The sequence below is a fragment of the Vombatus ursinus genome, unplaced genomic scaffold (genome assembly GCF_900497805.2).
Source record: "Vombatus ursinus unplaced genomic scaffold, bare-nosed wombat genome assembly UNPS02014793.1, whole genome shotgun sequence".
Classification (NCBI taxonomy): domain Eukaryota; kingdom Metazoa; phylum Chordata; class Mammalia; order Diprotodontia; family Vombatidae; genus Vombatus; species Vombatus ursinus.
Genome location: NW_020954571.1, coordinates 6,403,997 through 6,428,194, shown reverse-complemented (window position 1 = coordinate 6,428,194; position 24,198 = coordinate 6,403,997). Strand labels below are relative to the sequence as shown.

Here is a 24,198-nt window from a genome sequence, read left to right as displayed (position 1 = left end):
ATCATTTAGTCTCATTCTCTTGTTTAAACTGAGGCCCTGAAAGATTTAGTGACTTGCTCAGGTTCACACAGGGAATCAGTGGCAGAACTGGAACTGGAAACCACGTCTCTGGAATTCTAGTCCTACTGCTCATTCTACTCAAGCTCTGCTCGAGTGGAATCTCCTGTGCACACAGGCGCACGAAAAGAGACCATCCCCTTTCCCTACACCCAAATTCAGAACCAAGATCCTGGAGTAGGGTGGATTACTGGGAACGGGATTGCCTCGTGACACAATTGCCATGGTACCCAAAGTAACAATAGCCCTCTAGCCCCACCCCCTCCCTGCCTCAGTCTTTCCCCCTCCCTCTTCCCACCCTCCGGTCTCCCATCCCGGGCAGTGCCCGGGGCCCATGAGCACCGGTGGGGTCGCAGCAGCTCAACTGACTCCAGGCAGGCGGCCGCAGTTTCTGGACATGAAAGAAAGGTTAATGAAAATAACTGGAGGTGGGTTTACACCAGAAGCGGGCAAGGGTTCAGTTTTCCTGCCTCCTCTTTACCTTACTGTTATTACCAAAGGGCAGGGTTGGCTGGTTTTATAGGATTAATGAGAGGAGGGGATGAAGATGCAGATATGTAAGGTGTCCCTAGCTGGCCACTAAACCTCCTCAACTGGAGTCATGGTTTCCATGAGTGCTTCAGGCCAGTGGTCTCTGAGCCCTGACCTTGGGCAAATCATTTCCCCTCCCTGGGCCTCAATCCCGATCTATAGAATGAAGAGGTTGGATTAGATAATCTTGTCTCTAAGGACCTTTCCCTCCAAATTTTATGGTCCTATGATTTCCATATCTATTAAGGGGATGAAAGTGAAGTCACCACAGTCAAGGAGAAGTGGACTTGTTCTGGGGAATCAGGCACAAGATTGGATGTGGTGGCTCCTGTAAGCCTGGGGAGATACTTTAGGGAGAATTAGAATCAGAATCTCTCCAACCAGTCCTTTTGAGATAGCCGTTTGGCTCGATATCCTGGGCAGAGGATGACACCTTAGGGGGTTTTAGTTGACAGTTAATGCTTTCTTCTTGAAAAACTGGGCTCCACCCAGGGATTTTTTCATTTTTGCAACTGGCAATGTAACTGCTGTGCCTGATCCCCCAGGGGTTTCCATAGGGTCTAGAGTTACCCTATGCCAATTTCAAAGCAGTTTCCCCCAAAGCGTTCTCTTTGTAGTAATTAGGGCAGTTCTTTCATTATTATTCTACAGACCAGCATTTCCCATACTGTTGTTCTCAGAAACTCTGAAATTGATAAATGTTTTGTGGGAAAAGTTTGATGCTAGTAGTTTTGTGTCCCCTCCCTCCCATTTTAAAATGTAGTGTATAATGAAATTCCATATGTATCAGGCAATTTTTCTATATGAAAATGTTTTCTAAATGTAATATAGCCTCTATTTTGTTCTAAATTTCCTCAACTCTTATTTTTCCCTTCAGGGGAGAGAGGAAGGGGGTTCCTGGCACCTGAAAACTGCACTCCTTTCCCCCTACTGCATTGATTTAGTTTGAAATTTTTGATGCTTTGGGCATGTCATTTATGCTCCAATTTCTGAAAAACTTAAATCCTTCCTGTTACTCCCTCTGCTCTATTTATTAGAAACCCATCTACTGTGTGTACACACTACCCTGAGGGGTTGAAATCTTGTCAAACAAATTGTATCTGATGAGCCTTAGTCAGCAAAGATGTTCTACTGAGGGCCTACTGTGTGCAAGACAGAGTGAACACAAACTTAACTCCAGTATTGAACTTTAGTCCTAGGACTAAACTAGGGTTTCCAGTATCCCAGGAAAAACTTTCTACTACAAATCAAATCATGAAACCAATGCTAACCCATGAACTGAGAAATGTAGAAACTCATTTCATTTCTGAGTTGTACTATCGTGTGTATAAATATTATTTTTTCTTTTAAACAAAAATTGTTCAAGGTATTCATTTTAAGAGTATGTGATCTATGTTGAGTATTGCCTAACCAATTCAGCAGACCCAGTGTTTCCTTGTGTTACTAATAGCTGAGCAGTCAGGGAACTAACTTCTTAACTCAATAGCAGAAGGTAAATTCTTATCTCCAGTTATGGAGCAAGCAATTTTCACCAACAGCAGTAGTGTTTGGTGTAATTGTAAGGAGGTTTTTTTTTGTTGTTGTTATTTGTTTTTTGTTTGGTTGGGTTTTTTTGGTCTAGACTCTGGTTCTTGAAGACTTTACCTGGTGGTTCTTCAAACCAACAGTTGCCAGCCCCAGGCTTGGGTCTATCAGCATTCAGACAAGATTTACAAAAGAGGGCCCTTCTGCCAACTCCCTATGTGGCCTTGGGCAAATAAATCACTTCCCCTCTTTGGGTCTCAGCTTCCCCATCCATAAATTGACAGGTTGGAATGAGATGCCCTCTAAGCTCCCAGCTCTAACCAGCTGGAGGTTTGGGGGTGGGGGGATTCTGGTCCTGGCTTTGGCGTGATGTAAGGAGCACTCTTGACTTCTTGGATTATCAGTTTCTTCATATACAGTTTGTCTCTAAGGCTCTTTGCAGCCCTAAAACATCATGACTCTTTAGCAAGTTGTTTTCTTAAAGTGTACCTAACTTTATGGGTTCATCAAACCCAAATGAAGAGAAAAACGGAGGAAGAGGAGAGAAGATGCCATTGCCACTACCACCATCACCTTTGCTTGAACAAAGAACAAAAGAAAACCTGCAATTTGCACTGGAGAGGTTCACTTCTCTCCCTGGACATTTCTGAAATGGCTTGACTTTCTCCTCGTTTATTTTAGGCCGTAGGCACTTTTCATACCATTATTTAATCTTCTTTTGCAGCCTGGAAAAATACAAATCAATTAAAGCCTAAAACCTATTGGGTAATCATTTTTCCCTCACTCACTTCTCCGCACACATCCCTCACTTTGTGACTTTCATCCATACTGATTTGGTTGCAAGTGACGCTTGCACAAGGAGACATCACTTTGGATAGTTTATTACAGCTGCTCTCTTGACATGGATTCTGTGTGCATGTCATAAGTCACTAGGATCAAGAGCAGAGGCAGCTTTCCTCTCCTGGGCTTCTGGAACCACTAGACAAGGTGGCTTTTGCATCCCAAGAGAATTTGGCATCCAAAGGGGAACATTGTTGAGAGCTAAGCTCTTTATTTGGTAGCCAAAATTGACCCCTATCTCTTTTAGAGCTGGGCATTCAGAGGCACAACATAAGTCAATTCCAGCCATAACTACCATGTGTAGGATTGGGGGTAGGGGTAAGTTTCACTAGAATGGACCGATAGGGCAAGAAATGAATCCTCTATGTAGTTGTAGAGGGCACTGTATCCATGTGCAGTCCATGGCCTTTGTCTGCAGCCAACTGGAGGACCGACATAACTTTCTCTCTTCCCACTTTTGCATTTAGCCCATCTAATCCTGGAGGTAGATTTGGGTAACTTTTCAACCTTACCACTACTTCTGGGATCCACTTATACCTGTAGATACATTTACAGAGTAAGCTCATATGCATGGAAATGCTGTCTTCATTCAACACACATTAAATGCTTAATATATTGTCACAGTTAGGCTTGAGAAGATATGTTCTCAAGTAGGTTATAATCTAGTTAGGAAGACAAGATAGGTGCAGATGAATGGAATACAAACCAGCATATGCAGGCATTAAAGTCTGAAATATTATGAATTGCAGGTTGGGTGTTTCTTTATTGCTCCTGCACACACACACACACACACACACACAAACACACACACACACACACACACACACACACCCCATTCAGATCAGAAGTGACTAGAGGAAGGGAGAGAAGAAAACACTTTAGACTTTATGGGATATGCAGAAAGGGAATTAATGAATTTCAAGTTGTATAATTTCTATATTTCCAGAATACAGGGTGAAGATTTTTACCAAGATGGGGGGAGGGGGGAGGATGGAGTTGGGAGCTGAGAAAGATGAATAAGGCTTAGGAAAGCTACTGGGGAGGGAACAGGATGCAACAGGTAACTGAATCCACAGGAGATGAATGACAGAATTGATAAGTAACTGAGTCAGATGGCTATCCCAGAAAGTGGGCAACTGACAAAGCAAGGACTAAAGTAAAAGACAATGAATTTGGTATCTCAGCTTTCTATATACTAGAATGGTATTGCTCTCACTGGTTCTCAGTTTCCTTATATATAAAATAGACTAAATTGTTCCTAAGGTACCTAGCAGCCAAATATTTTATGTTCTGAGAGCCCTTCTAACTAACATTTTATGTTCTAAAGTCCCTTTGTATGCTAGAATATTATAATGATGTTTTTGTCTCCTTCCTTCTAATGCAGACAGCCTTCTCCCTGTCAATCAGTCAGTCTGTCAACAATCGACAAGTTTTTTTAAGGGCCTGTGAGGCACTGTGCTAAGAAACGGAGCTACAAAAAAAGGCAAAAAATAGTCCCAGCTCTCAAGGAGCTCCCAGTCTAACGGGGAAGACTGACATGCAAAATAACAATGTACGAATATAAAATATATAGGATTAATTGGCGATAATCAACAGAGGGAAAGCAGTAGTAGTAAGGGTGTTCCTGAAAGGCTGTTTACAGAAGGTGGGATTATAGCTAGTACTCGAAGTAAGCTGGAAGGAGGCCAGGCAGGTCAGTAGATGAAGATGAGGAGGGAGAGTATTCCAGACATGGAGGCAGTTGGGGAAAATATACCAAGGCAAGAGATGAAGTGGTTTGTTGTTGTTTTTGAGAAGCAGCAAGGAGACCAATGTCACTAGATTGCAGAATATGGAGGAGTGGGGAGAGAGAAGTAAGGGCTAGAAAGGCTGCAATGCTAGGGGTGGGGCAGGTCATAAAGCTCTTTGACTGCCAGATGATTCTGTATTTGATCCTGGAGGCAATAGGGAGCCACTGGAATATATTGAAGGGGAGAAAGGGGAGCTGAACACATAGTTACCACTCATTTCTTCACAAAAATAGAAAAGAAATTTAAATACATGTGTGTATAATGTATGACAATGCATAGTCTGTTACTACTGTAGCCAGTAAATCCCCTGAGGGCTGGGATCAAGTTAGCTAATCTTTGTATTTCCCTCCGAGAACATAACCTAGTTCTTCCTAGAGTAGGTTCACAATACATGTTTACCAAATGGGTGAATGAATTTTTTTTTTTTTTGGTGTGTGAATGAATTTTTAAAAGGTTCAATTTACAGGTCAGATAGGTGGTACAGTGAATAGAGCTCTGGCCTTGGAGTAAGGAGGACCTGAGTTCAAATCTGACCTCAAACACTTAACACTTACTACCTGTGTGACCCTGGGTAAGTCACTTAACCCTGATTGCATCAGCAAAAAGCAAAAAAAAAAAAAGGTTCAATTTAGATTCTACTTACTAGAATCCCCCAGAAACTATTCCTCAACTCCAGAAAACTAAAGTAATACCCTGGGCCTCTAACATTCAGAATTCAGGAACCTCCCAGAAAAGAGGGTGTGGATGATTTTCTCTCTTTGCTTTTGAACACATATAGGAAGCCCACTATGTAAATTCAGGGCTCTGGCCAACAGAGGACTCACCCCCTCTTCCTTATCGGTCCCCTAGGATTTTAAGACTTTTTAAATGAGCTTCAAATACAATGAATGAGGTGAAAGAATTACTCAGGAACATCGAACAGACTTACAAACTTTTCCAGCAACAGCAGTTCACTTTTATTGCCGCCTTGGAGCACTGCCGGGAGAATGCTCACGACAAGATCAGACCCATCTCAAGCATCGGTCAGGTATGGGGAGTGATGGGTCTCTCCTAGGAAATGTTGGGGGTAGGGGAAGGTAATAGGGCAAGGAGAGGATGAAGAGGCCAGAGAATGTCACTGAAAACAGCACCAGATTCAAAATCAGGCCCGCACAACCTACAATGCAGCGCAGGCCTGTTCTAAATAGTAGGGGCACAGTGTCTTCAGCAAGTTTGAGGAATCCGAAGGGATCTAGGCAGGAAGTCACAGGAGCAGGGTGTTTGTGGTGAGCTCTTAGAACCCTTGGCCAACTTGCTGTTTGCTGGAACTTCAACCATTACTTTCTAGCTGAACCTTCTAAACTTAAGGAAAGAAAGGGACTCACTTACTGAGGGATCCATTCCGATTAGGGACCAGAGATTGGTGGGCTTTGTTCTGCAATCTCACATCATAAGGGGCAGGCCCTGTTAGCTCTCTACTCACTTTATGGGCAGAGAGACCCCTCACAGAGCCCTCAGGGAGTTATGATCTATTGAAAAGAACATAACTGGAGTCCAGGGACCTAGGTCCAAATCTTCTCTTTGTCAAGTTACCTTAGGAAAGTAATTTTCCTTCTGTGGGCCTCAAGCCTATCATTTCATTTGTAGACTAAAGGGGTGGAAATAGATTGTTTCTAAGGCCTTTTGCAGTTCTAGATCCTATGGTCTCTAGGTCACTAGAGATGTGTGAGTTTGGCAACAAAGAGTAGGGAAGACTCTCTATTTCTTAGCTCTGTGTACCTTGTCTAGGATCTCTGTTAACATCCAATCAAAGTTCAAACTTATACCCAACCGACTTAGCTTTCACAAATGCCTAGACTTCAGATAGGAAATAGCTATGAGTATTGTTGGTATATTCTTGGTAAGTAATGTTTGGTTCTGTTTCCAGCAATGTTCAACTTGACAAGCCCTGCCTTTCTTAAACACAATGAGGTGCTTGGGAAACAAGGTTCTTCTTAATCACATACAAACATACACACCTGGATACCAATGACCTTTCCTTGTATTTACAGGGGACTGGTTTAGGTTCCCCCTTTCTCTCCCCCTCCCCCATTCCTATAGGCAGGGATGTGCTGGAACCTGCCCCAACAGGCCAGAGAATTTATTGTTAAGTTTTCAACGCGAGCATTTACACCTCAATGCAAACACTACAAAATCTGGGTTTGCCTGATCGTTTTGTTGATTGTGTAGTGGTGGGGAAAATGTTAACAATGCAGATTAAATTTAAAAGTGGGCACAAAAAAATTTTTTTTAAAAGTGGGCACTATGTATCCTTCACACTCCCAACCTCACTCCCACCCCTAGCCTGGTGTTAAACTTTCACCTGCACTGCACTGGCTATAGGTATGACGTTTGCTTTGCGTTACTACTTCCAGCACCCAGGTATGCTTAGTTCAGACTACGATTGGGGCGACGGTGCAAGGTTATATTCCACTCAAAAAGAAAAATCAGAAGGTAGCTGTTTTCTGGAGGAGAAAGTAGAAGGAATGATCTGAGGAGAAAACAGCTTTCAGTTAGGAGCAAAAGGCAATTGCATCAGGAAACACAGAAGTTAGACTTTAAAGAGAGGACTTAACTCTTGTGACTCTGGAATGGTGAGAGTAGCAGAAAAGAGAATGGACTGCTTAAACTCTAGGGTCCCATCCAACCAGGCCAGCTCCAACAGCCTAGATGATTGTTAAATTTTCAGTGTGAGTATTTATACCCCAGAAATCGCAAATGCTAAAAATTGGGACTTGATTTATTATTTTGTTGATTGTCTAGACTCAAATTGATGGAGAAAATGTTAATAAATGCAGATTAAACTTCAAAGTGTGTAGTGTTCAGCCAGATGTTAAACATTTACCAGGACACTCTTGCTTCCAACCTTGCACCTCTCTCCTGTACTTATGTTCTATTTTGTATTATGGCTATTGGTGTAGGTGGCAAAGCACACCTACCAAGTTGTGCCCTGTCTTACCATTTTTGTGTCTTCCCCAGTGCCTAACTCAGTTCTCTGACCTGAGTAGGCATTTTATAAAGGTTCAATTGAATCTTGTTTTAGCTACGAGTGAGTTGTTGAGTTCAACCACTTGCAAACTTAATGTTCTTTAGCAAATTTTCATGACCAAGAAAAGACTGTCACCCAATATTACTGTTCAGTAACCAGAAAATGAAAGTGTTCTCAAATTTCTGGGGAAAGAGGGGAAAAAATAAATTTTCCCCCATTTCAACTTAAAAATATAAAACCTCTATTGTTTAAAGTTCTTGGTTCCATTTTGCCAGAAAGAATGCCATTATTGCAAACATGATATTTCTTACTTTAAGACATTTAGAAAACATTGGAATTGCAGGTTGTAATGCTGGACACGTATTGCAAAAATGTTTGAAAATCCAGATGATTTGTTGTGTAAAATTTAAATCCTGGAGTCTGGATAGCCCCTTACCTTAGTATTATCCACATGAGGAAACACTCTGGAGTTCATAACTGTGTCAATTGCATGAGTCCCTGGTCCTTTGCTAAACTTCAAGACAACCCCACCACTGAGTGGGCCTGATGGAGTGGTTCTCAAAGTGTAGCCAATCTGCTAGAAAAATTCCCATAGCATTCATGGTAATAACATGACAATTTGTATTTTATTTCTGACCCTAAATAATTATTTGTTTAGGATATTAGAGGTAGCTAGGTGCACATCAGATGCAAGGCTGGAGTAGGAATTGGAAAGAACTGAATTCAAATACTGTTTCAGACACCTACTAGCTATGTGGGAGCAGGCAAATTATTTAATCTCTCAGCCTCAGTTTTCTCATCTGTAAAATGGAAATAATAATAGCACCTACCTCCCAGGTAGGGACAACAACAATTCTTGTTGTGAGAATTAAATAGAAACATTTGTAAAGCCTTTGATAAACCTTCAAGTATTATGACTATATTTTAAGAAAAACCTCTCAACTAAAGCAGAAGCATTCACTGATTAACACCTGGGAGCAGATGTATGATCTCATAGGATTTAGAGGTAATAGATAATCCTGTCCAACCCTCTTATTTTACAGATATGGAAACTAAGACTTAGAAAAGTTAAGTGACTTATCTAAAGTCATTCAACTACTCAATTACAAGGATTCAAATACAAGTCCTCTGACTCCAAAAGCAATGTTCTTTGCATTATGCCACAAAAGGGATGGAACCAAAATTTGAGCCTTCTAAAGTGAAGAAGTTTGGGCTGGAAAAATACCAGTTGGGCTTTTTCTGGGTGGCCCCAGCTGAGGTGTGGGTGTGGGGAGGAAAGTGTCAATCAATGCCTGGGAACACCACTGACCTGTGTCACACCCACATGCTCCTGCAGGTGCAGAACTACATGGACCACTATTGTAACAACAGCACTGACAATCGGATCCTTCATATGTTCCTAAAACTCTGCACTGAGTTGAGCAAGCTCTGTCAACAATTTGAGTCCCTGCATCCTGGCACCCCAGCCAGCAACAACATCTTGGAGAAATGCAAAATCCTTGTCAGCCAAAGCAATGATCTGAGCTGCCTTCGGGCAAGGTAGGGCCTTCCTCATTCCCACCTCTGAGACTTTGTGAGGTGCTTCTGCAGAGTCCTGCAGAACTAGCCTTCATTCTTTCTTCCTTTCCAAGGTTGGAAGAGACAGGATGTTCTCTGAGCAATCCAATGATGCTAATTGTTGTCTTGAGTGCTGGATGTAAGAGACCCGGATGCAGGGCTTTTTTCTGATATTTACTAGTTGTGTAGTCAATTAAAACTCATCGGACCCCAGTTTCCTCCCCTAAAAAAAATAAAGCTAATACTTTTTTTTTTTTTTGGTGAGGCAATTGGAGTTAAGTGACTTGCCCAGGGTCACACAGCTCAATACTTTTAATATTTGCCTCTCAAAGTTATTGTGAGCCAAGCATTTTGCATAAATACTAAGTATCATTACTTGGGGGTAATCTCAGAACGGTCATCCCTCATTCCCATTTCTTCCATAGCACTGCATAGTGGAATTACCCAAATAACTTTCTAGAAAACCACAGGCCAAAGGAAGGACCAACTTGGAATCTCAAAATTCACTAAGGCCAACACCACCCTGAGGGGGAATGGAAAATAGAACCCTGGGAAGTAACCCATTATAAGTGCTCCAAAGGGTCCCAGGTCCTTAGAAAGCAATGCCATTCTTAGGTTTCTTGACCCACTTTCATTCTCCTCAAAGGGATGTCTATAGCATAGGTTTGAAAATAAAGCGAATCAAAACAAACTTGATTTTGAGAATAATCTCCTTTGCTAGATCATCTAGGTCTTACTCACCAACCCTGGGTATTCCTCTAAGGTTCCGTCCTGGGCCCTTGTTTCTTTCCCCAATCTCACTTGGTGATTTCAATAGCTCCCTCAGATTCATTTATCATCTCTCTGCAGTTGATTTCCAGATTCCTACATCCAGCCAGCCCTAACCTCTCTCCTGAGCTCCTGTCTCCTGTCACCAACTCTCCTTTGGACATCTCAAAACTAAGTTCTCAAACTCAACATGCCCCAGATATATCTTTGCCTCCAAACCTCCCCCTCTTCCTAACTATCCTATTGCTTTTAAGGGGTCTATGATCATCCTGCTCCTTCAGACTCATAACCTCAATGTCACTGTCAGCTCCTCACCGGTACTCATCCCATATTAATGAATCTGGTGACAAATATCCATGAGATAACAAATGTAAAACACTTTGCAAACCTTAAAGTGCTATGGAAATGCTATTATTATCATCTTCAAAATCTCTTGTATATGTCCCCTTCTATTTACTCTCACAGCTACCATCACAGTTCAGCCCCTCACTACTTCTTCTCCCTTGGATTATTCCAATAGTTTTCTGATTGGTCTGCTGCCTTAAGTCTCTCCATAGTCCAATCCATCTTTCACTCAGTTGCCAAAGTGATTTTCCTAAAATGCAGGTCTGTGCACGTCACCTCCCTACTCATCTTTTGTTTGGCGTTTGTAGTATTTTACAACCTTGGCCCCTTCCTTTCTAGTCTTCTTACATCTTGCTTTCCTCCACGTATGCTACATTGGCCTTCTTGATGTTCCTTGCACATAACACTCCATCCTCCTGAAAAAGTCTGTGACTTTTCATTGGCTATTCCTCATGCTTGGGATGCCCTTCCTCCTCCCCTCCATCTCTGGGATTCCCTTGCTCCAAAACTCAGCTCAAATCCTACTTTCTGCCATAGGTTGTCAGCTCTCAAAGGTCCTGCCGATACCTGCTTCACATTTCCTAGCACACAGTACACTACCATTCATTTCTTCAAAATGTGTCATCCCTAAGCACCCCTAGTCCCCACCTCCCTCACCCGGTACACATGTATCTAGACAATGGGTTGGGAAGCCAAATATAAATAAGGGCACACAGAAAGCAGCTTAGGGGTCAGTTCCCTTACATACATTGTTCAGTCATTTCAGTTGTGTCCAACTCTTCGTGACCCCATTTGGGGTTTTCTTACAAAGTTTCTCTTGATAAAAGCTTAGGTAACCTAATCCCCTTCCAGTACCCACTCCCACCCCTAAACCCAGTTCAATGAGAATGAGGTTGTAGGTATGAAGTATTTCTAGTAGAGAGGTAAAGGTAGTCTTGGATCTAGTTTCATGCTTGCTTGTTACCTGTGTGACCTATGACAAGTCACAACTTCGCAGGGCCTTTTTCTTCAGCTATAAAATGAGGGAATCAGAAAAACTGTCATCCCTTTCTCAGCTCTAAAGCCAGTGATGGGATCAATCCATTCCTGCCATGGGGCCACTCTTCCCCTCCTTAGGGTGCTCAGCTATTCTCAGGCATTTGTGGATCATTCCACATCCAAATCTACATGTAGGACCTGTGGAGCCTTCACCTGTTCTCCAAAAGCAGGGTTCTACCCAATATGAATGAATTACATAGCACAGAGTGACTACTGTTTGGCAAGATCAAGTGTTAACCAGGGCTTAACAAACCCTTTGCAGCAAAAGCTTGGAACTGGGTAGGAATGATTGACTCCTGCTTACTGATCTTGCTCTTTTTCCAACCCTACAGATATCCGCATGATGTGGTCAACCACTTGAGCTGTGATGAGGCAAGGAATCACTACGGAGGAGTTGTGAGCCTTATTCCTGTAACATTGGACTTAATGAAAGAATGGATAGCCCACTCTGAGAAATTACCACGAAAAGCAATTCAGCATGTGAGTGACCAGGAGGAGGGTGAAAAGAAGAGTTCAGGAGGCAAACTTAGCTGCCATTCCATTGCCACAAAGACTTTGGCTAGGAAAGAAAGAAATAGGGACCCTAAGAAACATTACAAATTTAGAGGGAAAAATGAAAGGAAAGTTTTCATTCCTCCTTGGAGGCCACCTGGTAGACCTAACCTTTAAAAATTAAAGCCAAAACATTTTAAAATGGTTAAGTTGGGGGTGGTTTCTTATTTAATTTGGTATCCACTAAGTTTTCCACTTCTATTGCCCCCTGCCCCCAACAGTCTCTGCCATATCTTAACTTGAAAATGGGCGGCCCAGACAGTACTATAAGCCACTTCCCCTTCCTTTTCCCTCTTACTCCAACTTTTCCCAGCCTATGAATCAGGTCACATACCAACAGAAGAGGGTCTCAACTCAGGTGAGGAATAATTAGAACAGGTGGTGTAATGGAAGGAGCTCAGGACTAGAAGTCAGGGGGCTTAAGTTTAGTCCAGCTTTGCTACTAAGCAGTTATGTGACCTGCAAATCACTCTGAGCTTCAGTTGAGGAGGCTCATTCTATGAATAGATTGGAGGAAAGCATGATGAGGGGGGTGGTATTCAGAATAAGGGGAACAGGGTGGCTCCACTAAAACTTTACTTTGTGAGCTGCCTCATCTTGGTCTAAATTCCTCCCTTCCCATACAGGTGAACAAGTAGGAAAGCAGGGAGTAAAGTTTTCCCCACCTCCTCCACTTGACATACCTGGTGAGTCAAATCACCTGGGTTCTGTTCTCTACTCCATGCCTACCACGTACCTTTAGTCAAAAGTCACAATTTTTTTCTGCCTTTAGTTACCTGCCTGTAAAATGAAGATGCTCCTTTGCTTCTCACTTTATAGGAATGTATGTGATATTTGTTGTGTTGACCTTTTAAAGTGCTTTAAGCTCTTTGGAGTAAAACTAGTAACTGAATGGGATCAGTTCCTACTACCTATTCTCTATTACTACTACTATGTCATATTAGCAGATTAACACTGTTTCAGAATCATCTGTGGTCCAACATTTTTTAAATGTGTTAGCATCAAGCCCTACCAGTACTGATATCTGACTGTTGATTTTCCCTTTACAGGGGGCTACTTAGCTTCTGTACTCTTGCTTCCTCGGGGGAGACACTCAAGAATTAAAGTGCTCCACCAGCTATTTTTCTGGCTTGGTTTATTGGGATTTTCCCCTTACTGTACCCCTTGATTTATCCTAAAATATCCAAGGACATCAAACTGTCATCAGACAAGCAGAAACTATTAAGCCAGGTCTTTTCAGTGTAATCTAGGTCATTACTTGCCCAATTAGTATATAATCTTATTAAACTAGCCACAAGTGTTGAACAAGAAAAAATCCTAACTTTAGGTTAGCTAAGGTTAAAAAAAAAAAAGGAGGGGGGTAATCCTTCATTTTTTTTTTTTTAAATAAAAGCCTTAATTTTAAACAGTAGGGCCACTGAAGGGACTGGGGAGGCAGAAGGTGGGTGAAAGAGACGATACAGACAAAGATGAAAAATTTGCCGAGATCAAAGAGTCACGGTCACAGGTCTTGCATAAAATTTCAATTTTGAGATGCCATTGTTAGGGTGGTAGTGACATATAAGTAACTCTTCATATACCTAGGGGAAAAGAAGTCCAAAATGGTCACAAAGACAGAAAAGTTCCTTGGAAAATTAAGACTTTTCAGTTGTCTAATGGAATCAAATTACTCTATTTGAGTTGTCAGAATTTTAGTTAACTTATGTTACAAAATCTTAACATAAATCAATTCCTCCATAATCTTTGAGGTCCACAAAAGAAGCAAATCTTCTGAAGTGACAGACAGTTCTTCACAGGATAACAAGCCACAAATGTTGCAAATATTTCTCTAATCACTGGTGTGCTGATTCTATCCAGTGGGCCCTAAACAAAATAAGGACAAAGGTAGACACAGAAATAAAGTAAATTTTTATACATTATTTTACATTACTAGTGTTGTTGCTTTATTAGTCACCTTGTCTCATTTAAAAATTCTTATGAGCAAGGCTAAGTACTGAACAAAAAATCTGACAACTCAAGCATATAATTCATCTACTAAAAGTATTCCAGGTTAAGTTTTGAGAAGTTCATAACCTTTAGATACAAGGATGACACTCCTGACTGTTTACAGCTAGTTGTCTATTGTTGATACTGTTTACACCAAGTTATCCATTCTTGTCTGGTCCCTTTTTAGTCATAACCACAAGGTATGATCCAGGTACATATCAGTCTTTCTGCTATAGATTCAATTAAAAGAAACACTTATCAAGTTAAGTATTAGCAAGCAAACCCCAAATCTTGGACTTGGTAACATACTGTCCCTAGCCAAGTTTTCAAATATCTAGATTGGTTAAGTTAGTTAAAACTGAAAAGGATTTCGTATATTAAAGAGAATTAAAACCCTGTTTTTTATTATTTAAAAACCATAACCTTTGCGCTCACATGCTCAGAGGCTAGCACACATCCCCCATCTCAGTTTAACACAGGAAAATAGTGCAAAACAATAAATTTTTATTTGTTCACAGTTAGACATAAGCAACTGCCTTGACATTTTTAGAACATTCTAATAAGGACAGCAAAACCTTTTGATTCCAATTCTCATTCACTAAGATTGTACCATTTTCCCTTGCAGTTCATATTTATGGCATTTACCGTGGATTGTTTTTGACATGCTTACAAGCGTGAGGCAGGGAACGGATTGAACCTTTTTGACAAAAGATGACATTTTTAGATTTGAACTAAAAGCAGTTAAAAAAAAAAAGTGTTGCCACTTTGCCAAAGGATCCCTTTAAACTGCAAGCTCACTCCATTATTCTGAAGTTCTGTGGTTGAGGTTTACAAAACTAGATTATGTCTTTAGCAAAAAATCTGTTCCTCCATAATCTTCATGGTCCATAGAAACACAAAGTCTTTCTAAAGTGATTCCCAATTCTTCCTAGTGTAAAACACCTGGTGCTCCTGGGTAAACCCATATTGGAATCAACAGCATATGATTCTGCTATAAAGAACACTCCCCCCCCCTCCTCTCCAAACATGGCACCTGGATTCAGCCTACAGGTTTCAAATTCCCAAAGGTATCCTCTGAAAGGAGATCTAGTTCAGTAGGTAAGCTAGTCTGTTTACTCAAGGATAATTTTTGTGGTAAAGTTACATTTATCTATTATCCACTGAGCAATGGGGAAAGAAGGGACAAAGAAAGACACTCTACCTTCATCACCTCATCTCAGGGTAGTAAAGTCATGTTAGGTAGACAGCACTGCCCATTTACAGTGGTGCCAGTTTAATTTTGTGAACAAATCAGAGTTCACTTTCCCCCTTTATATTATTAGCACATATAGATTGCAGGATTGTTTTAGAAAACTGAACTGTTACGTTTTCATTAAGCATACATGTAGCTAGACAATGGATTCTGGAACCAAATATAAGACAAGGGCACACAGCAGCAACACAGGGGCCAATTCCCTTATATAAACCCATCCCTTATTCAGCTGGACAAAATTCCTGATAAAAGCTTAGATAGGTCCAATTAATTTGCAAGAGAGGCTATTCTGAAAACTTACAAAAAGATGTACACACACACATGCGCACACACACACAGAGCTTTGGACAAGATACAATTTCAAACACTCATTATGGGGCAACTATAAAGTACATACCACGAAGAGTAAAGAATGCAACAGGCTAAATTGTCCAAAACACTCATTTCTCCATCAACTATTTGAAACATACCATCCTTGGTCAGATCAATAATGATCCACTCAGCCCAGTATTTTGTCTGATATTGACAACCAAAGGCCATTGTGAGAAACATGGTTATTCTTGCTGAAGCAACTTCAAAAGACTAGGGACATGCCTCAGCCCTAGTTTCTCTTAATAACCTATTATGGATCAAACTTTCATAAATTAATGTTAATCTTTCTTGAACCTGTACTTTTTACCTCCAAACCACCTTATTATCATGTTCCAAAAATTGGCTAGCCACTATCAAGGGGTACTTAAGATTTCCTAAAATTATATCTTTCTAGCTTCAAAAGGGTACCTCTAGTTATAGTTTTCCAAGATTTGGTAGAAAAGGTCACCTTTTCCTTTAGTAATTCTTTCCATAATTTTACAAATTTTGACCATATCCACTCAGCCTTTCTTGACAAATTTTATTTTTCATTTTTCTCTGTCCTCACAAAAACTCCCATCATTGGCCTGCCTTGTTCTTGTCACCCTGTTGCCTAGTCTCTGGCTTTATTCTTCCTAAGCAAATCAAATTGCATATATTACATATGCAGATGAGTCATGGTTTGGATGTTTTGTGTTTTCGATTCCCTTCCTAATAAAGTTTGTTTCTACTCTTCTGACTTTTCAAGCTATAGCAACAATGTTCTCAAAAAAGAGGTAATAATTCTCAGATCTTTCTTAGATGTTAACAGTTCATCTTTTAAAATATGATTTGGAGCATGTACATCATTGACACTTGCTCACACTGAAGTTCATCTGTCATCTTTTTTCCCCAGTTAGACCTCACGAAATTTTCCTGAAGCACATCCCCACAGGCTTGTTATTCCACTATCCACAGAAGCCGAGTGTCACCCACCAACCTTTGATATTTCATTTGTAAAAATGTTAAATGATTGCTTCTAGGAATCCTGTTACTATCCTATCCACAGAAATGACCATTATCCTACACATTTTGGTTCACGTCTCTAAGAAAGCTCCCCATCCATGGGCAAACATTCTTCCTAATCCAAGAGTAACTCAATTTTCAACTTTCTGATAAGACCTTTGTCAACCCTCTTGGGAAAGCCTAAAATTTACACCTTCAAATTTGAGCAGATTCAGGCATGATTGTTATCATATCATTTCCCTTCCTTCCAACTCTGCCCCTCAAAGGTCCACAGTATTCTGCTTATGTTCTTGTTACTAACCTTTATAACTGACTCTACCAGCTTGATGGGCACCAGACTCACCCATCTAGAGTTCAAAGTCTCCCCAAGGAATGGGAATCAGTGATAATCTAGTAGTTCTATGATCTGGTCAATATTTCTAACTAGTTGCACATCTGGCCTAAGAGTTCCTTAATTTTCACCATTTACTTTGTTGATAATGCTTTGATTCTTTACAAGATTCCACTCAATCTGTGATTTATTTATACTTAATTTGGTATTGGTCTAGGACACCTTGTGCTTGTGCCATTATCTGTTCAAATAATTCTGACCCATTTACTTCAAGAGAATTCAGGAATGGAGAGCCTCTCTTCTACATCCTTATCCCCTGAAGAACTTTCTGTACTGTGATCCAGTGTTCCCACTGACTTTCTAGCTTAACCATGTAATTAAAGAATTGCACTATTGGCTTTTAACTCCTTCAAAAAGTATATGCAGAATGAATGCTTTTTTTTTTAGCCTATTTTATATTTGATCTTCATCCACTGTAGACTTAAAGTTTTATGTAATTACAGATATCTGACCTGAATGGGACCTTCTAAGTTATTTAACCCAGCCTTCCTTATTTTATAGAAACTGAAGCTCAGAAAGAGGAAGTTACCTAGCCACTGTCACAGGCAGAGCTGGGATTAGAACTGTTCTGACTCCCAGTCCAATGCTTATACCAGATTACCTCCGTTTAAAAATGAGCATTCGTACAATCTCTCCAGATGTGTGTGTGTGTGTGTGTGTGTGTGTGTGTGTGTGTGTGTGTATGTATATAAAACTACAAAGATAAAACTCTTTTTTTTTTCTCCTTCCAAAGGCCTTCTTTAATTCACTTGTTAGTCATACAGGGCTTTTGTTCAAGTACCTAGTATTTTTCAACTTGTAGCACATGTTTTTGCTGGGCTTTGTAGAGGGTATGTTTAAGAAGTTTCTAGGGTTACCATAACTTTTCAGTTAGAAACGGTATTTTGTCTTTGTTGCCTCTCCTAAAAATGATGGATTTCTTATTAAAAGTTTGGGGCTTTCCTTTTCCAACCAGAAAGATCAAACTAAGTGTGTTGTGATAGTTACTGAAACACTGGATTGCCCATGAATAAATCTTAGACAAGTTTCAGCCTAGTACTCTAAAGTACTTTCTAAGTCAACTCATTAAAAAAACCAAACACACACCCACAAACAACAACAACAACAAAAACCCCTTACCTCCACATCTCGTCCTGATGAAACATGCAACCAAATTAGGTGTGGATATCAGAAGTCCCCACATTATTAGCCAGCCTAATTTTGTCAATTCTAGTGTAGTCATTTCCTGCTCAGTCTCAACATGGGAAGGGATACTAGAGTTAAGTCTTATTACCACTTATTTTTATTATTTTTAAAGCATGGAGTTTCCTGTATTTCCTTGGTCAGTAAGATTTAAGAATCTTCACCTTCCCCTGGCTTCCCCTACACCTCTATTCTTTTTATAATTGTCTGTAGCCCATGCGTCATCCTCTAGGCTTCAAAACATTACTAGTAATTCCAGTCTTCATCTGCTACCTAATATTCCAACTGAAGCATTTCTTAGGTTTCTAACATTTTCAAGGCTTTGGCAGAGCTGGGTTTTCTGCCACTCTCCCCTGGCAGTTTTCTGAAGTACACAGTCATCCCTTGTCCACATGTGTCTGATCACCCAAATGGGACCCGTGTTGATCCGGATTGCTTACGACTTCACAGATTTTCCCTCAAAACCCGTCATCACTGAAACTTGGAATTCAATAGTTCCATCTTACCTGCAAACCAAGTACTTAACATACTAAGTTAGAATTAGTATGGAAAAACCTGCAGCTATGTTGGCCTAAGCCATACTGAGGCCAGACCTAAGAAAAGATGGTCCCACAGCTACATAACAAACGACATTGAGATTTCTTTGGAACTTCTGATCATTTCTGGTGCAGTATTAGATACTGAGATGAACAAGGGGGGAATCACAAAAAGAAACTGATAAAAAACTGAAGGAAAAAGGTTCAGCCAGCCCAAGATTTGCCTGGGAACACATTAACTATTCCACAAGGGTTCCTTGGGTAAATTTCCAGTCTCCATTCTTTCCCTCCCCAGAGTTTGGGTTTCATCACCTGCACACACCCCCCAGTTGTAGTCAGAAGAGTACCAGCTTTTCAGCCAACACCAAATAAATAAGAGGTAGAGGGGAAGGAGGGATGGTGCTTCACCAAACCCCACAGCTCCAGCTCCAGTTCTTTGAAATGGCCAAAGAGTGTGTTCACACCAAACTTTCTAGGAAGCATTATCAGAGCCTCCAAAGAACATAAAGGTGAATAACACACCACTTTTTTTCTTGATCCACTGCTTTGGGTGCTGAACTTCAGAACCAGAAAGCAGGGAGAAAAAAAATATGCATTTAGAAGCCTTCACCTGAAGGCAACTGGCTCTGTAAACTGCATCCTCGAAATGAAAAAAAACCAGACTTACCTGTACCACCACCAATTAACTGGTCTGCACTGAAAGCTGGGCAAGCTACTTGAGCCTCAGTAAAGCAGAAAGTTGTGTGCGTTAGATTCAAAGATTAAATTTGGCCTCATATTGCACAGGTTTATAGGATGCAACCATTTGGGGAAAGGAGGAAGAAAATAAAGATACTTATGAATGCAAACTGGCCCTTGGGTTAGCACACACTGCTAGGAAAGAAAGGAGAGGTTTAGGTAAGAGTCAAGAGAAAGGTCAGAGGCATTTCAATGCCAGATCCAAACACCGTTCTGCATTCAGTCTTTTGTCAAAAGGAGCTCAGTCCTATTTCCATGGCAGGAGCTAGCTACTCACAGCCTGGAAATATGAAAGCTTTTACACTTGCATTCATGCCTCCCATTCTATGCCAAGAATATGAAAGTTAACACTGATTGACCATCATCCTTTAACTTGGTTCATGCTGAATCTCATTGTAGTCCATGATATGAAGCTGTCCAACACTTTCCTGGTTTTTGGGAGATGGGTGAGGGTTGTCTAGGCCCAGAGGGGCCTTTGCTTCCGTGCTTGGATCTTTGTACAGTTCAGTCTTTAGTGTCTCAGAAAGGCTGTTGTTAGTCAAGCCATCTTCATCGCACTGGCTCTCACTCTTATTACGAAACAACTCTCGAGCCTTTATGGCTAGGAAGCTCTTTGAACTGGGAAGTGAGCCAACAGTCACAGGGATGCTGGTGGAAGGTTCTAAAGTTGTTTCCCACCGACTGCTGAATGGCCCTACTCTCTGGTTTGGGGGCTTTTCGGGGGTAGAAAGCTCACTGCTGCTGCTGCTGCTACCTCCACCTCCTCTGCTGCCACTACTGCCCCGGCTGCTACCAGACTTGGGGGTCTTAGTTTCACCATTGCGGCCAGCGGCCTCTTCATTGTGCCCTACCAGTGAATCAGGGCAACCTTCATTACAACAGTCAAGCCTGTTAATGACAAATGAAGGTGAGGGGAAAAAAAGATAATGGTTATGATTTGCATTGTCATCTAAAAGCTAACTGTTACAACAGCAACAACTCAGAAACGGCTGTTGGTTCAGATCTGCTAACCCTAACCAACTCATCTAGTTTGTGACCCACTTTATACAACACAGTGGGGGCAGAATCAAGCATAAGCATGAGCTCCCAGGTATTGCTGACTCCTACCATCATGGAGTCAAGGGAGGCTATGCGAGAACATCTTAGGAACTTAAAATATCTTAAGGACTCACATAGAATTTCTTCTAGAAGGGCATGAGTTGAAAGGGAACCTCTTTGACAAACCAAATTGCCTTGGGATATAAACAAAAGGTATAAACGAGGAAACATAAATTATAATCATTAGTAAAATTGTTCAAGCCCTTAATAAAAAGAAATGTTTATTAAATCAGTTAGAGACATTTTCACCTCCAATTAAAATGGCAAAAAGTGCTTAAAAAGATAAAATTTAATGTTTCAGTGTGTGTAGGAAAAGGCACTATTATATTATTGGTGGAATTTTAAACTCATGTAGTCTTTTGGGAAAGCAATCTGGCAAAATAACAAGTTTCAAAAAGGACCATGGGGCAGCTAGGTGCCCCATGGCACAGTGGATAGAGTACTGGCCCTGGAGTCAAGAGGATCTGAATTCAAATCTAGCCTCAGACACTAGCTTTGTGACCCTGGGCAAGTCACTTAACCCCAACTGCCCCCCCCCACCGAAAAAAGGGGATCATATTCTTTGATCTGGTAAGTCCACTGTCAAGACTATATTTTAAGGATCTTATTCATGCTTTGTACCAGACAGAAGATTTAACTGATATAGGGAATTCACAATAAGAAAACTTGCCCCTTATCAATGCATAACAACATCTGCCCTACAAATTAAATCTTTAGAAAGTTGCCTGGGCAACAACTTAAGAGGTTAAGTGACTTGCCCAGAGTTATAGTCAGTATATGTCAGAGAAAGGATTAAACCCAGTATGTCTTGACTCTGAGGCCAACTTTATCCATTATGCCATACTATCTCTGAACACTATTTTAAAAAAAGACCTAGCTATATAAAATTAAAAGCAAGTTTTTAATACAAAAACACCCCCCAAAAAACTCACTGCCAGGAAACTGAATATCTAAAGATCCAAAGAATCAACAGATTATGGTTTATCATTTAAATTAATTGTTGCAATATTTAAATGAGGAACAAAGAAATATGGGAAAACAAAGTAATGTAAAGTGAAGAATTAGAACAGGACACAATAACTATGACTATTAATAAAATCAGTACACAGATGGAAGAGAAATGGAAGCTAGCACAAAGTGTATTAAGTTATTTTTTGTTAAATTTAAGACTATGTGGTTTTATTGGGTTTAAAAAAAACTACTGCCTTAGCTCTTTAGTTCCAAGTATAAATTTAGTTGCCAAACATAAATGGATATAAATGTACCTCCAGAACATGGAATCCCACTTTCTTCCCAACCTGTCCTTACCTTTCCTCAGCTGCCTCAGCTGCTTCTGTCTTTTCTTCAAGTTTTTTCAGGAGGCCATCCTTCTCCAGTCTCCCATATAAATCTAAGATTTCTAATTCAAATGCCTGCGCAATCCTTTTCTGAGCCTCATACCTGCTCTCTACTGCCTGTAGCTGTCCTCTGAAATAGGGTAAAAAAAATACAAAAAAATCACCACAAATTTGAGAGGCTTCACTTACAAGTAGGACTTAATACTGCTAATGCAAAGCTTTTCTTAATGAAGCTACCTAGCCTGAAGTTTGACATCCTCCAGGTATTTTTTCTGTTCCAATAGAAGATGGTCTTTTTTGGCCAGATGAGATTCTAGTTCCAGAATCCTTTTTTGGGAGGTATCAAGCCGCTGATTCTGCTGAAGGAGATGGCTTCTATTTTTCTCTAGTTCCTTTCGATAAGAAGCCTTCATCATTTCCACTTCCTTAAAAACAAACATAAGTAAAAAAAAGACTATGAGTCAATGCTTGTTAATGAATTAAGATTTTTTTTTAAATGAAAGAGATAGATCCTACTTGTGTCATGCACTAAAAGCTAAAAAAGTAATTGTAATGCCAACTAAAACAAAAAGTTTTAGTTGGCTAGAATGTGCTATACCACCTGGGGAGGTAGGCTTAGGCAAAGCATTTATGGCACTTTTAATCCAAAAGCTTTGGCAAAAATCCTTTTCCAAATACGCTGAAGAAGATAGCCCTGCCCTGTTCGCTTTATTTTATTTTATTTTTTGGTGAGGCAATTTGGGGTTAAGTGACTTGCCCAGAGTCACTTAGCTAGTGAGTGTTATGTGTCTGAGGTCGCATTTGAACTCAGGTCCTCCTGACTCCAAGGCTGAATGCCCTGTTCATTTTAGACAAATCAGATAGCCTGTAATCCATTTATCATTTCCAGTGTATTGAATATACCACAGTGAAACAATCATAGAAACATGAGATTCTTAGGGAAAATAATTCAAAGTTTTCTAAAGTAAAGGAAACTAATAGAAAAAAATCTTCAGTGACACTTCAGGAGTTGTACTGTCTGGAATGTTATGTATTAGAAAACTCAAATGATTCTCTGAGATTGAATACATTCCAACATTTGAGCACAGAACTATGCCTATGGTATCTAAATGCTTCTCAGCTGTAGCCTACTAGCAAGGACTCAAGTATGACACTTATGCTAGTTTTGCCTTTCTGACCAGTATGAATGGATTTGTTAAAGCGCTCCAAAATATTCAAATAAATGCTCTAGGGCAGTCCTGAAAGGCTGTCCTAGGTCCTCTTCTCATTCCTCTCTAGCATCTTTCTTGGCAACCTCATAAGCTCTCATAGGTTGGATTACTATCTCTATGCAGACAATTCTGCAATTTATATATACAATCCTAATCTCTATCCTGAACTATAGTCCTACACCACCACCTGTTTTTTAAATATTTTGAAATGAATGTTCTGTGGACATCGCATGCAAAGATGCCCCAAACAGAACTCATTATACTTCCACTTATTCATTCCAAACTTCCCTAATCACTATGGAGGGCTCACAGTCACCCAGGCTCACAACCTCATCATTTCTCGATTCCCTCCCTCATATACCTGCTTGTTTTTCCTATTTAAATGCTTCCCTTGGTTTCTCATTCAACTCACATCCATCTCCTCGCCTAATCTTGTTGTTTCTACCTCCACAATATTGAGTATATTGTTCCCTCTCTCCACTCTCACAATCACCACCCCAATTCAGCCCCTCTTATTACCTGGACTATTACAATAGCCTTCTAATTGGTCTTCCTGCCTCAAATCTCTCCCCACTCCAATCCAGGGAGCTGAGTTCCACTGAGTTGCCAAACTGCTTTTCCTAAAGTGTAGGTCTGTTCATGTCAGTTCCCTATTCAATAAAGTCCACTGGTTCTGTATTAACTCCAGGATCAAATATAAAGTCTTCAGTTTGCCACTTAAAACTCTTTACAAACTAGTTTCTTCTTCTTCTTCTTTTTTTTCCCTTGGCAATTGGGGTTAAGTGACTTGCCCAGGGTCACACAGCTAGTAAATTGTCTGAGGCCAAATTTGAACTCAGGTCCTCCTGACTTCAGGGCCGGTGCTCTATCCACTGCGCCACCTAGCTGCCCCCTAAACTAGTTTCTTCTGACCTTTTTAATCTTCTTACATTTTACTCTTCTCCACTGATTCTACAATCCATCTACACCTGCCTTCTTGCTGTTCCCCGCACAAAGCACTCTCTCTCTTAACGTTGTGACTTTTCACTGGTTGGCTCCCATGTTTAAGGTCACTACCTCCTGGAATAAAGATTCAGTTCATATCCAGGTCTTTTCCTGTCTC

General features: G+C 40.6%; 2 protein-coding genes across 8 annotated transcripts in view; one reads left to right on the top strand and one right to left on the bottom strand.

The window, feature by feature from the left end:
• The first annotated feature begins 356 nt into the window (after window positions 1-356).
• SPACA9 (sperm acrosome associated 9) lies at window positions 357-13,129 on the top strand. Its single transcript, XM_027869686.1, has 4 exons — window positions 357-485; window positions 5,592-5,769; window positions 9,086-9,288; window positions 11,790-13,129. Exons 2-4 carry the CDS (start codon window positions 5,626-5,628, stop codon window positions 12,124-12,126), a joined length of 684 nt encoding a protein of 227 aa, XP_027725487.1. The 5' UTR covers window positions 357-485; window positions 5,592-5,625; the 3' UTR covers window positions 12,127-13,129.
• A 777-nt stretch (window positions 13,130-13,906) lies between these two features.
• The window catches only part of TSC1 (TSC complex subunit 1), a 42,093-nt gene continuing 31,801 nt past the window's right edge, over window positions 13,907-24,198 (bottom strand). For all 7 annotated transcript variants that reach the window (XM_027869372.1, XM_027869370.1, XM_027869374.1 and 4 more), the window contains 3 exons: window positions 22,123-22,310; window positions 21,857-22,015; window positions 13,907-20,338 (listed from right to left, as the gene is read on the bottom strand). In XM_027869372.1, coding sequence (XP_027725173.1) covers window positions 19,819-20,338; window positions 21,857-22,015; window positions 22,123-22,310 — 867 coding nt within the window. In that variant the 3' untranslated portion in view covers window positions 13,907-19,818. The remainder of the gene's footprint in view (window positions 20,339-21,856; window positions 22,016-22,122; window positions 22,311-24,198) is intronic.

Excerpts from the sequence above, each read along its gene's own strand:
- SPACA9 (XM_027869686.1), top strand. The coding sequence starts at position 5,626 with ATGAATGAGGTGAAAGAATTACTCAGGAACATCGAACAGACTTACAAA. Across the intron at positions 5,770-9,085 it reads CCATCTCAAGCATCGGTCAG|GTGCAGAACTACATGGACCA; the intron begins GTATGGGGAGTG and ends ATGCTCCTGCAG. Across the intron at positions 9,289-11,789 it reads CTGAGCTGCCTTCGGGCAAG|ATATCCGCATGATGTGGTCA; the intron begins GTAGGGCCTTCC and ends CCAACCCTACAG.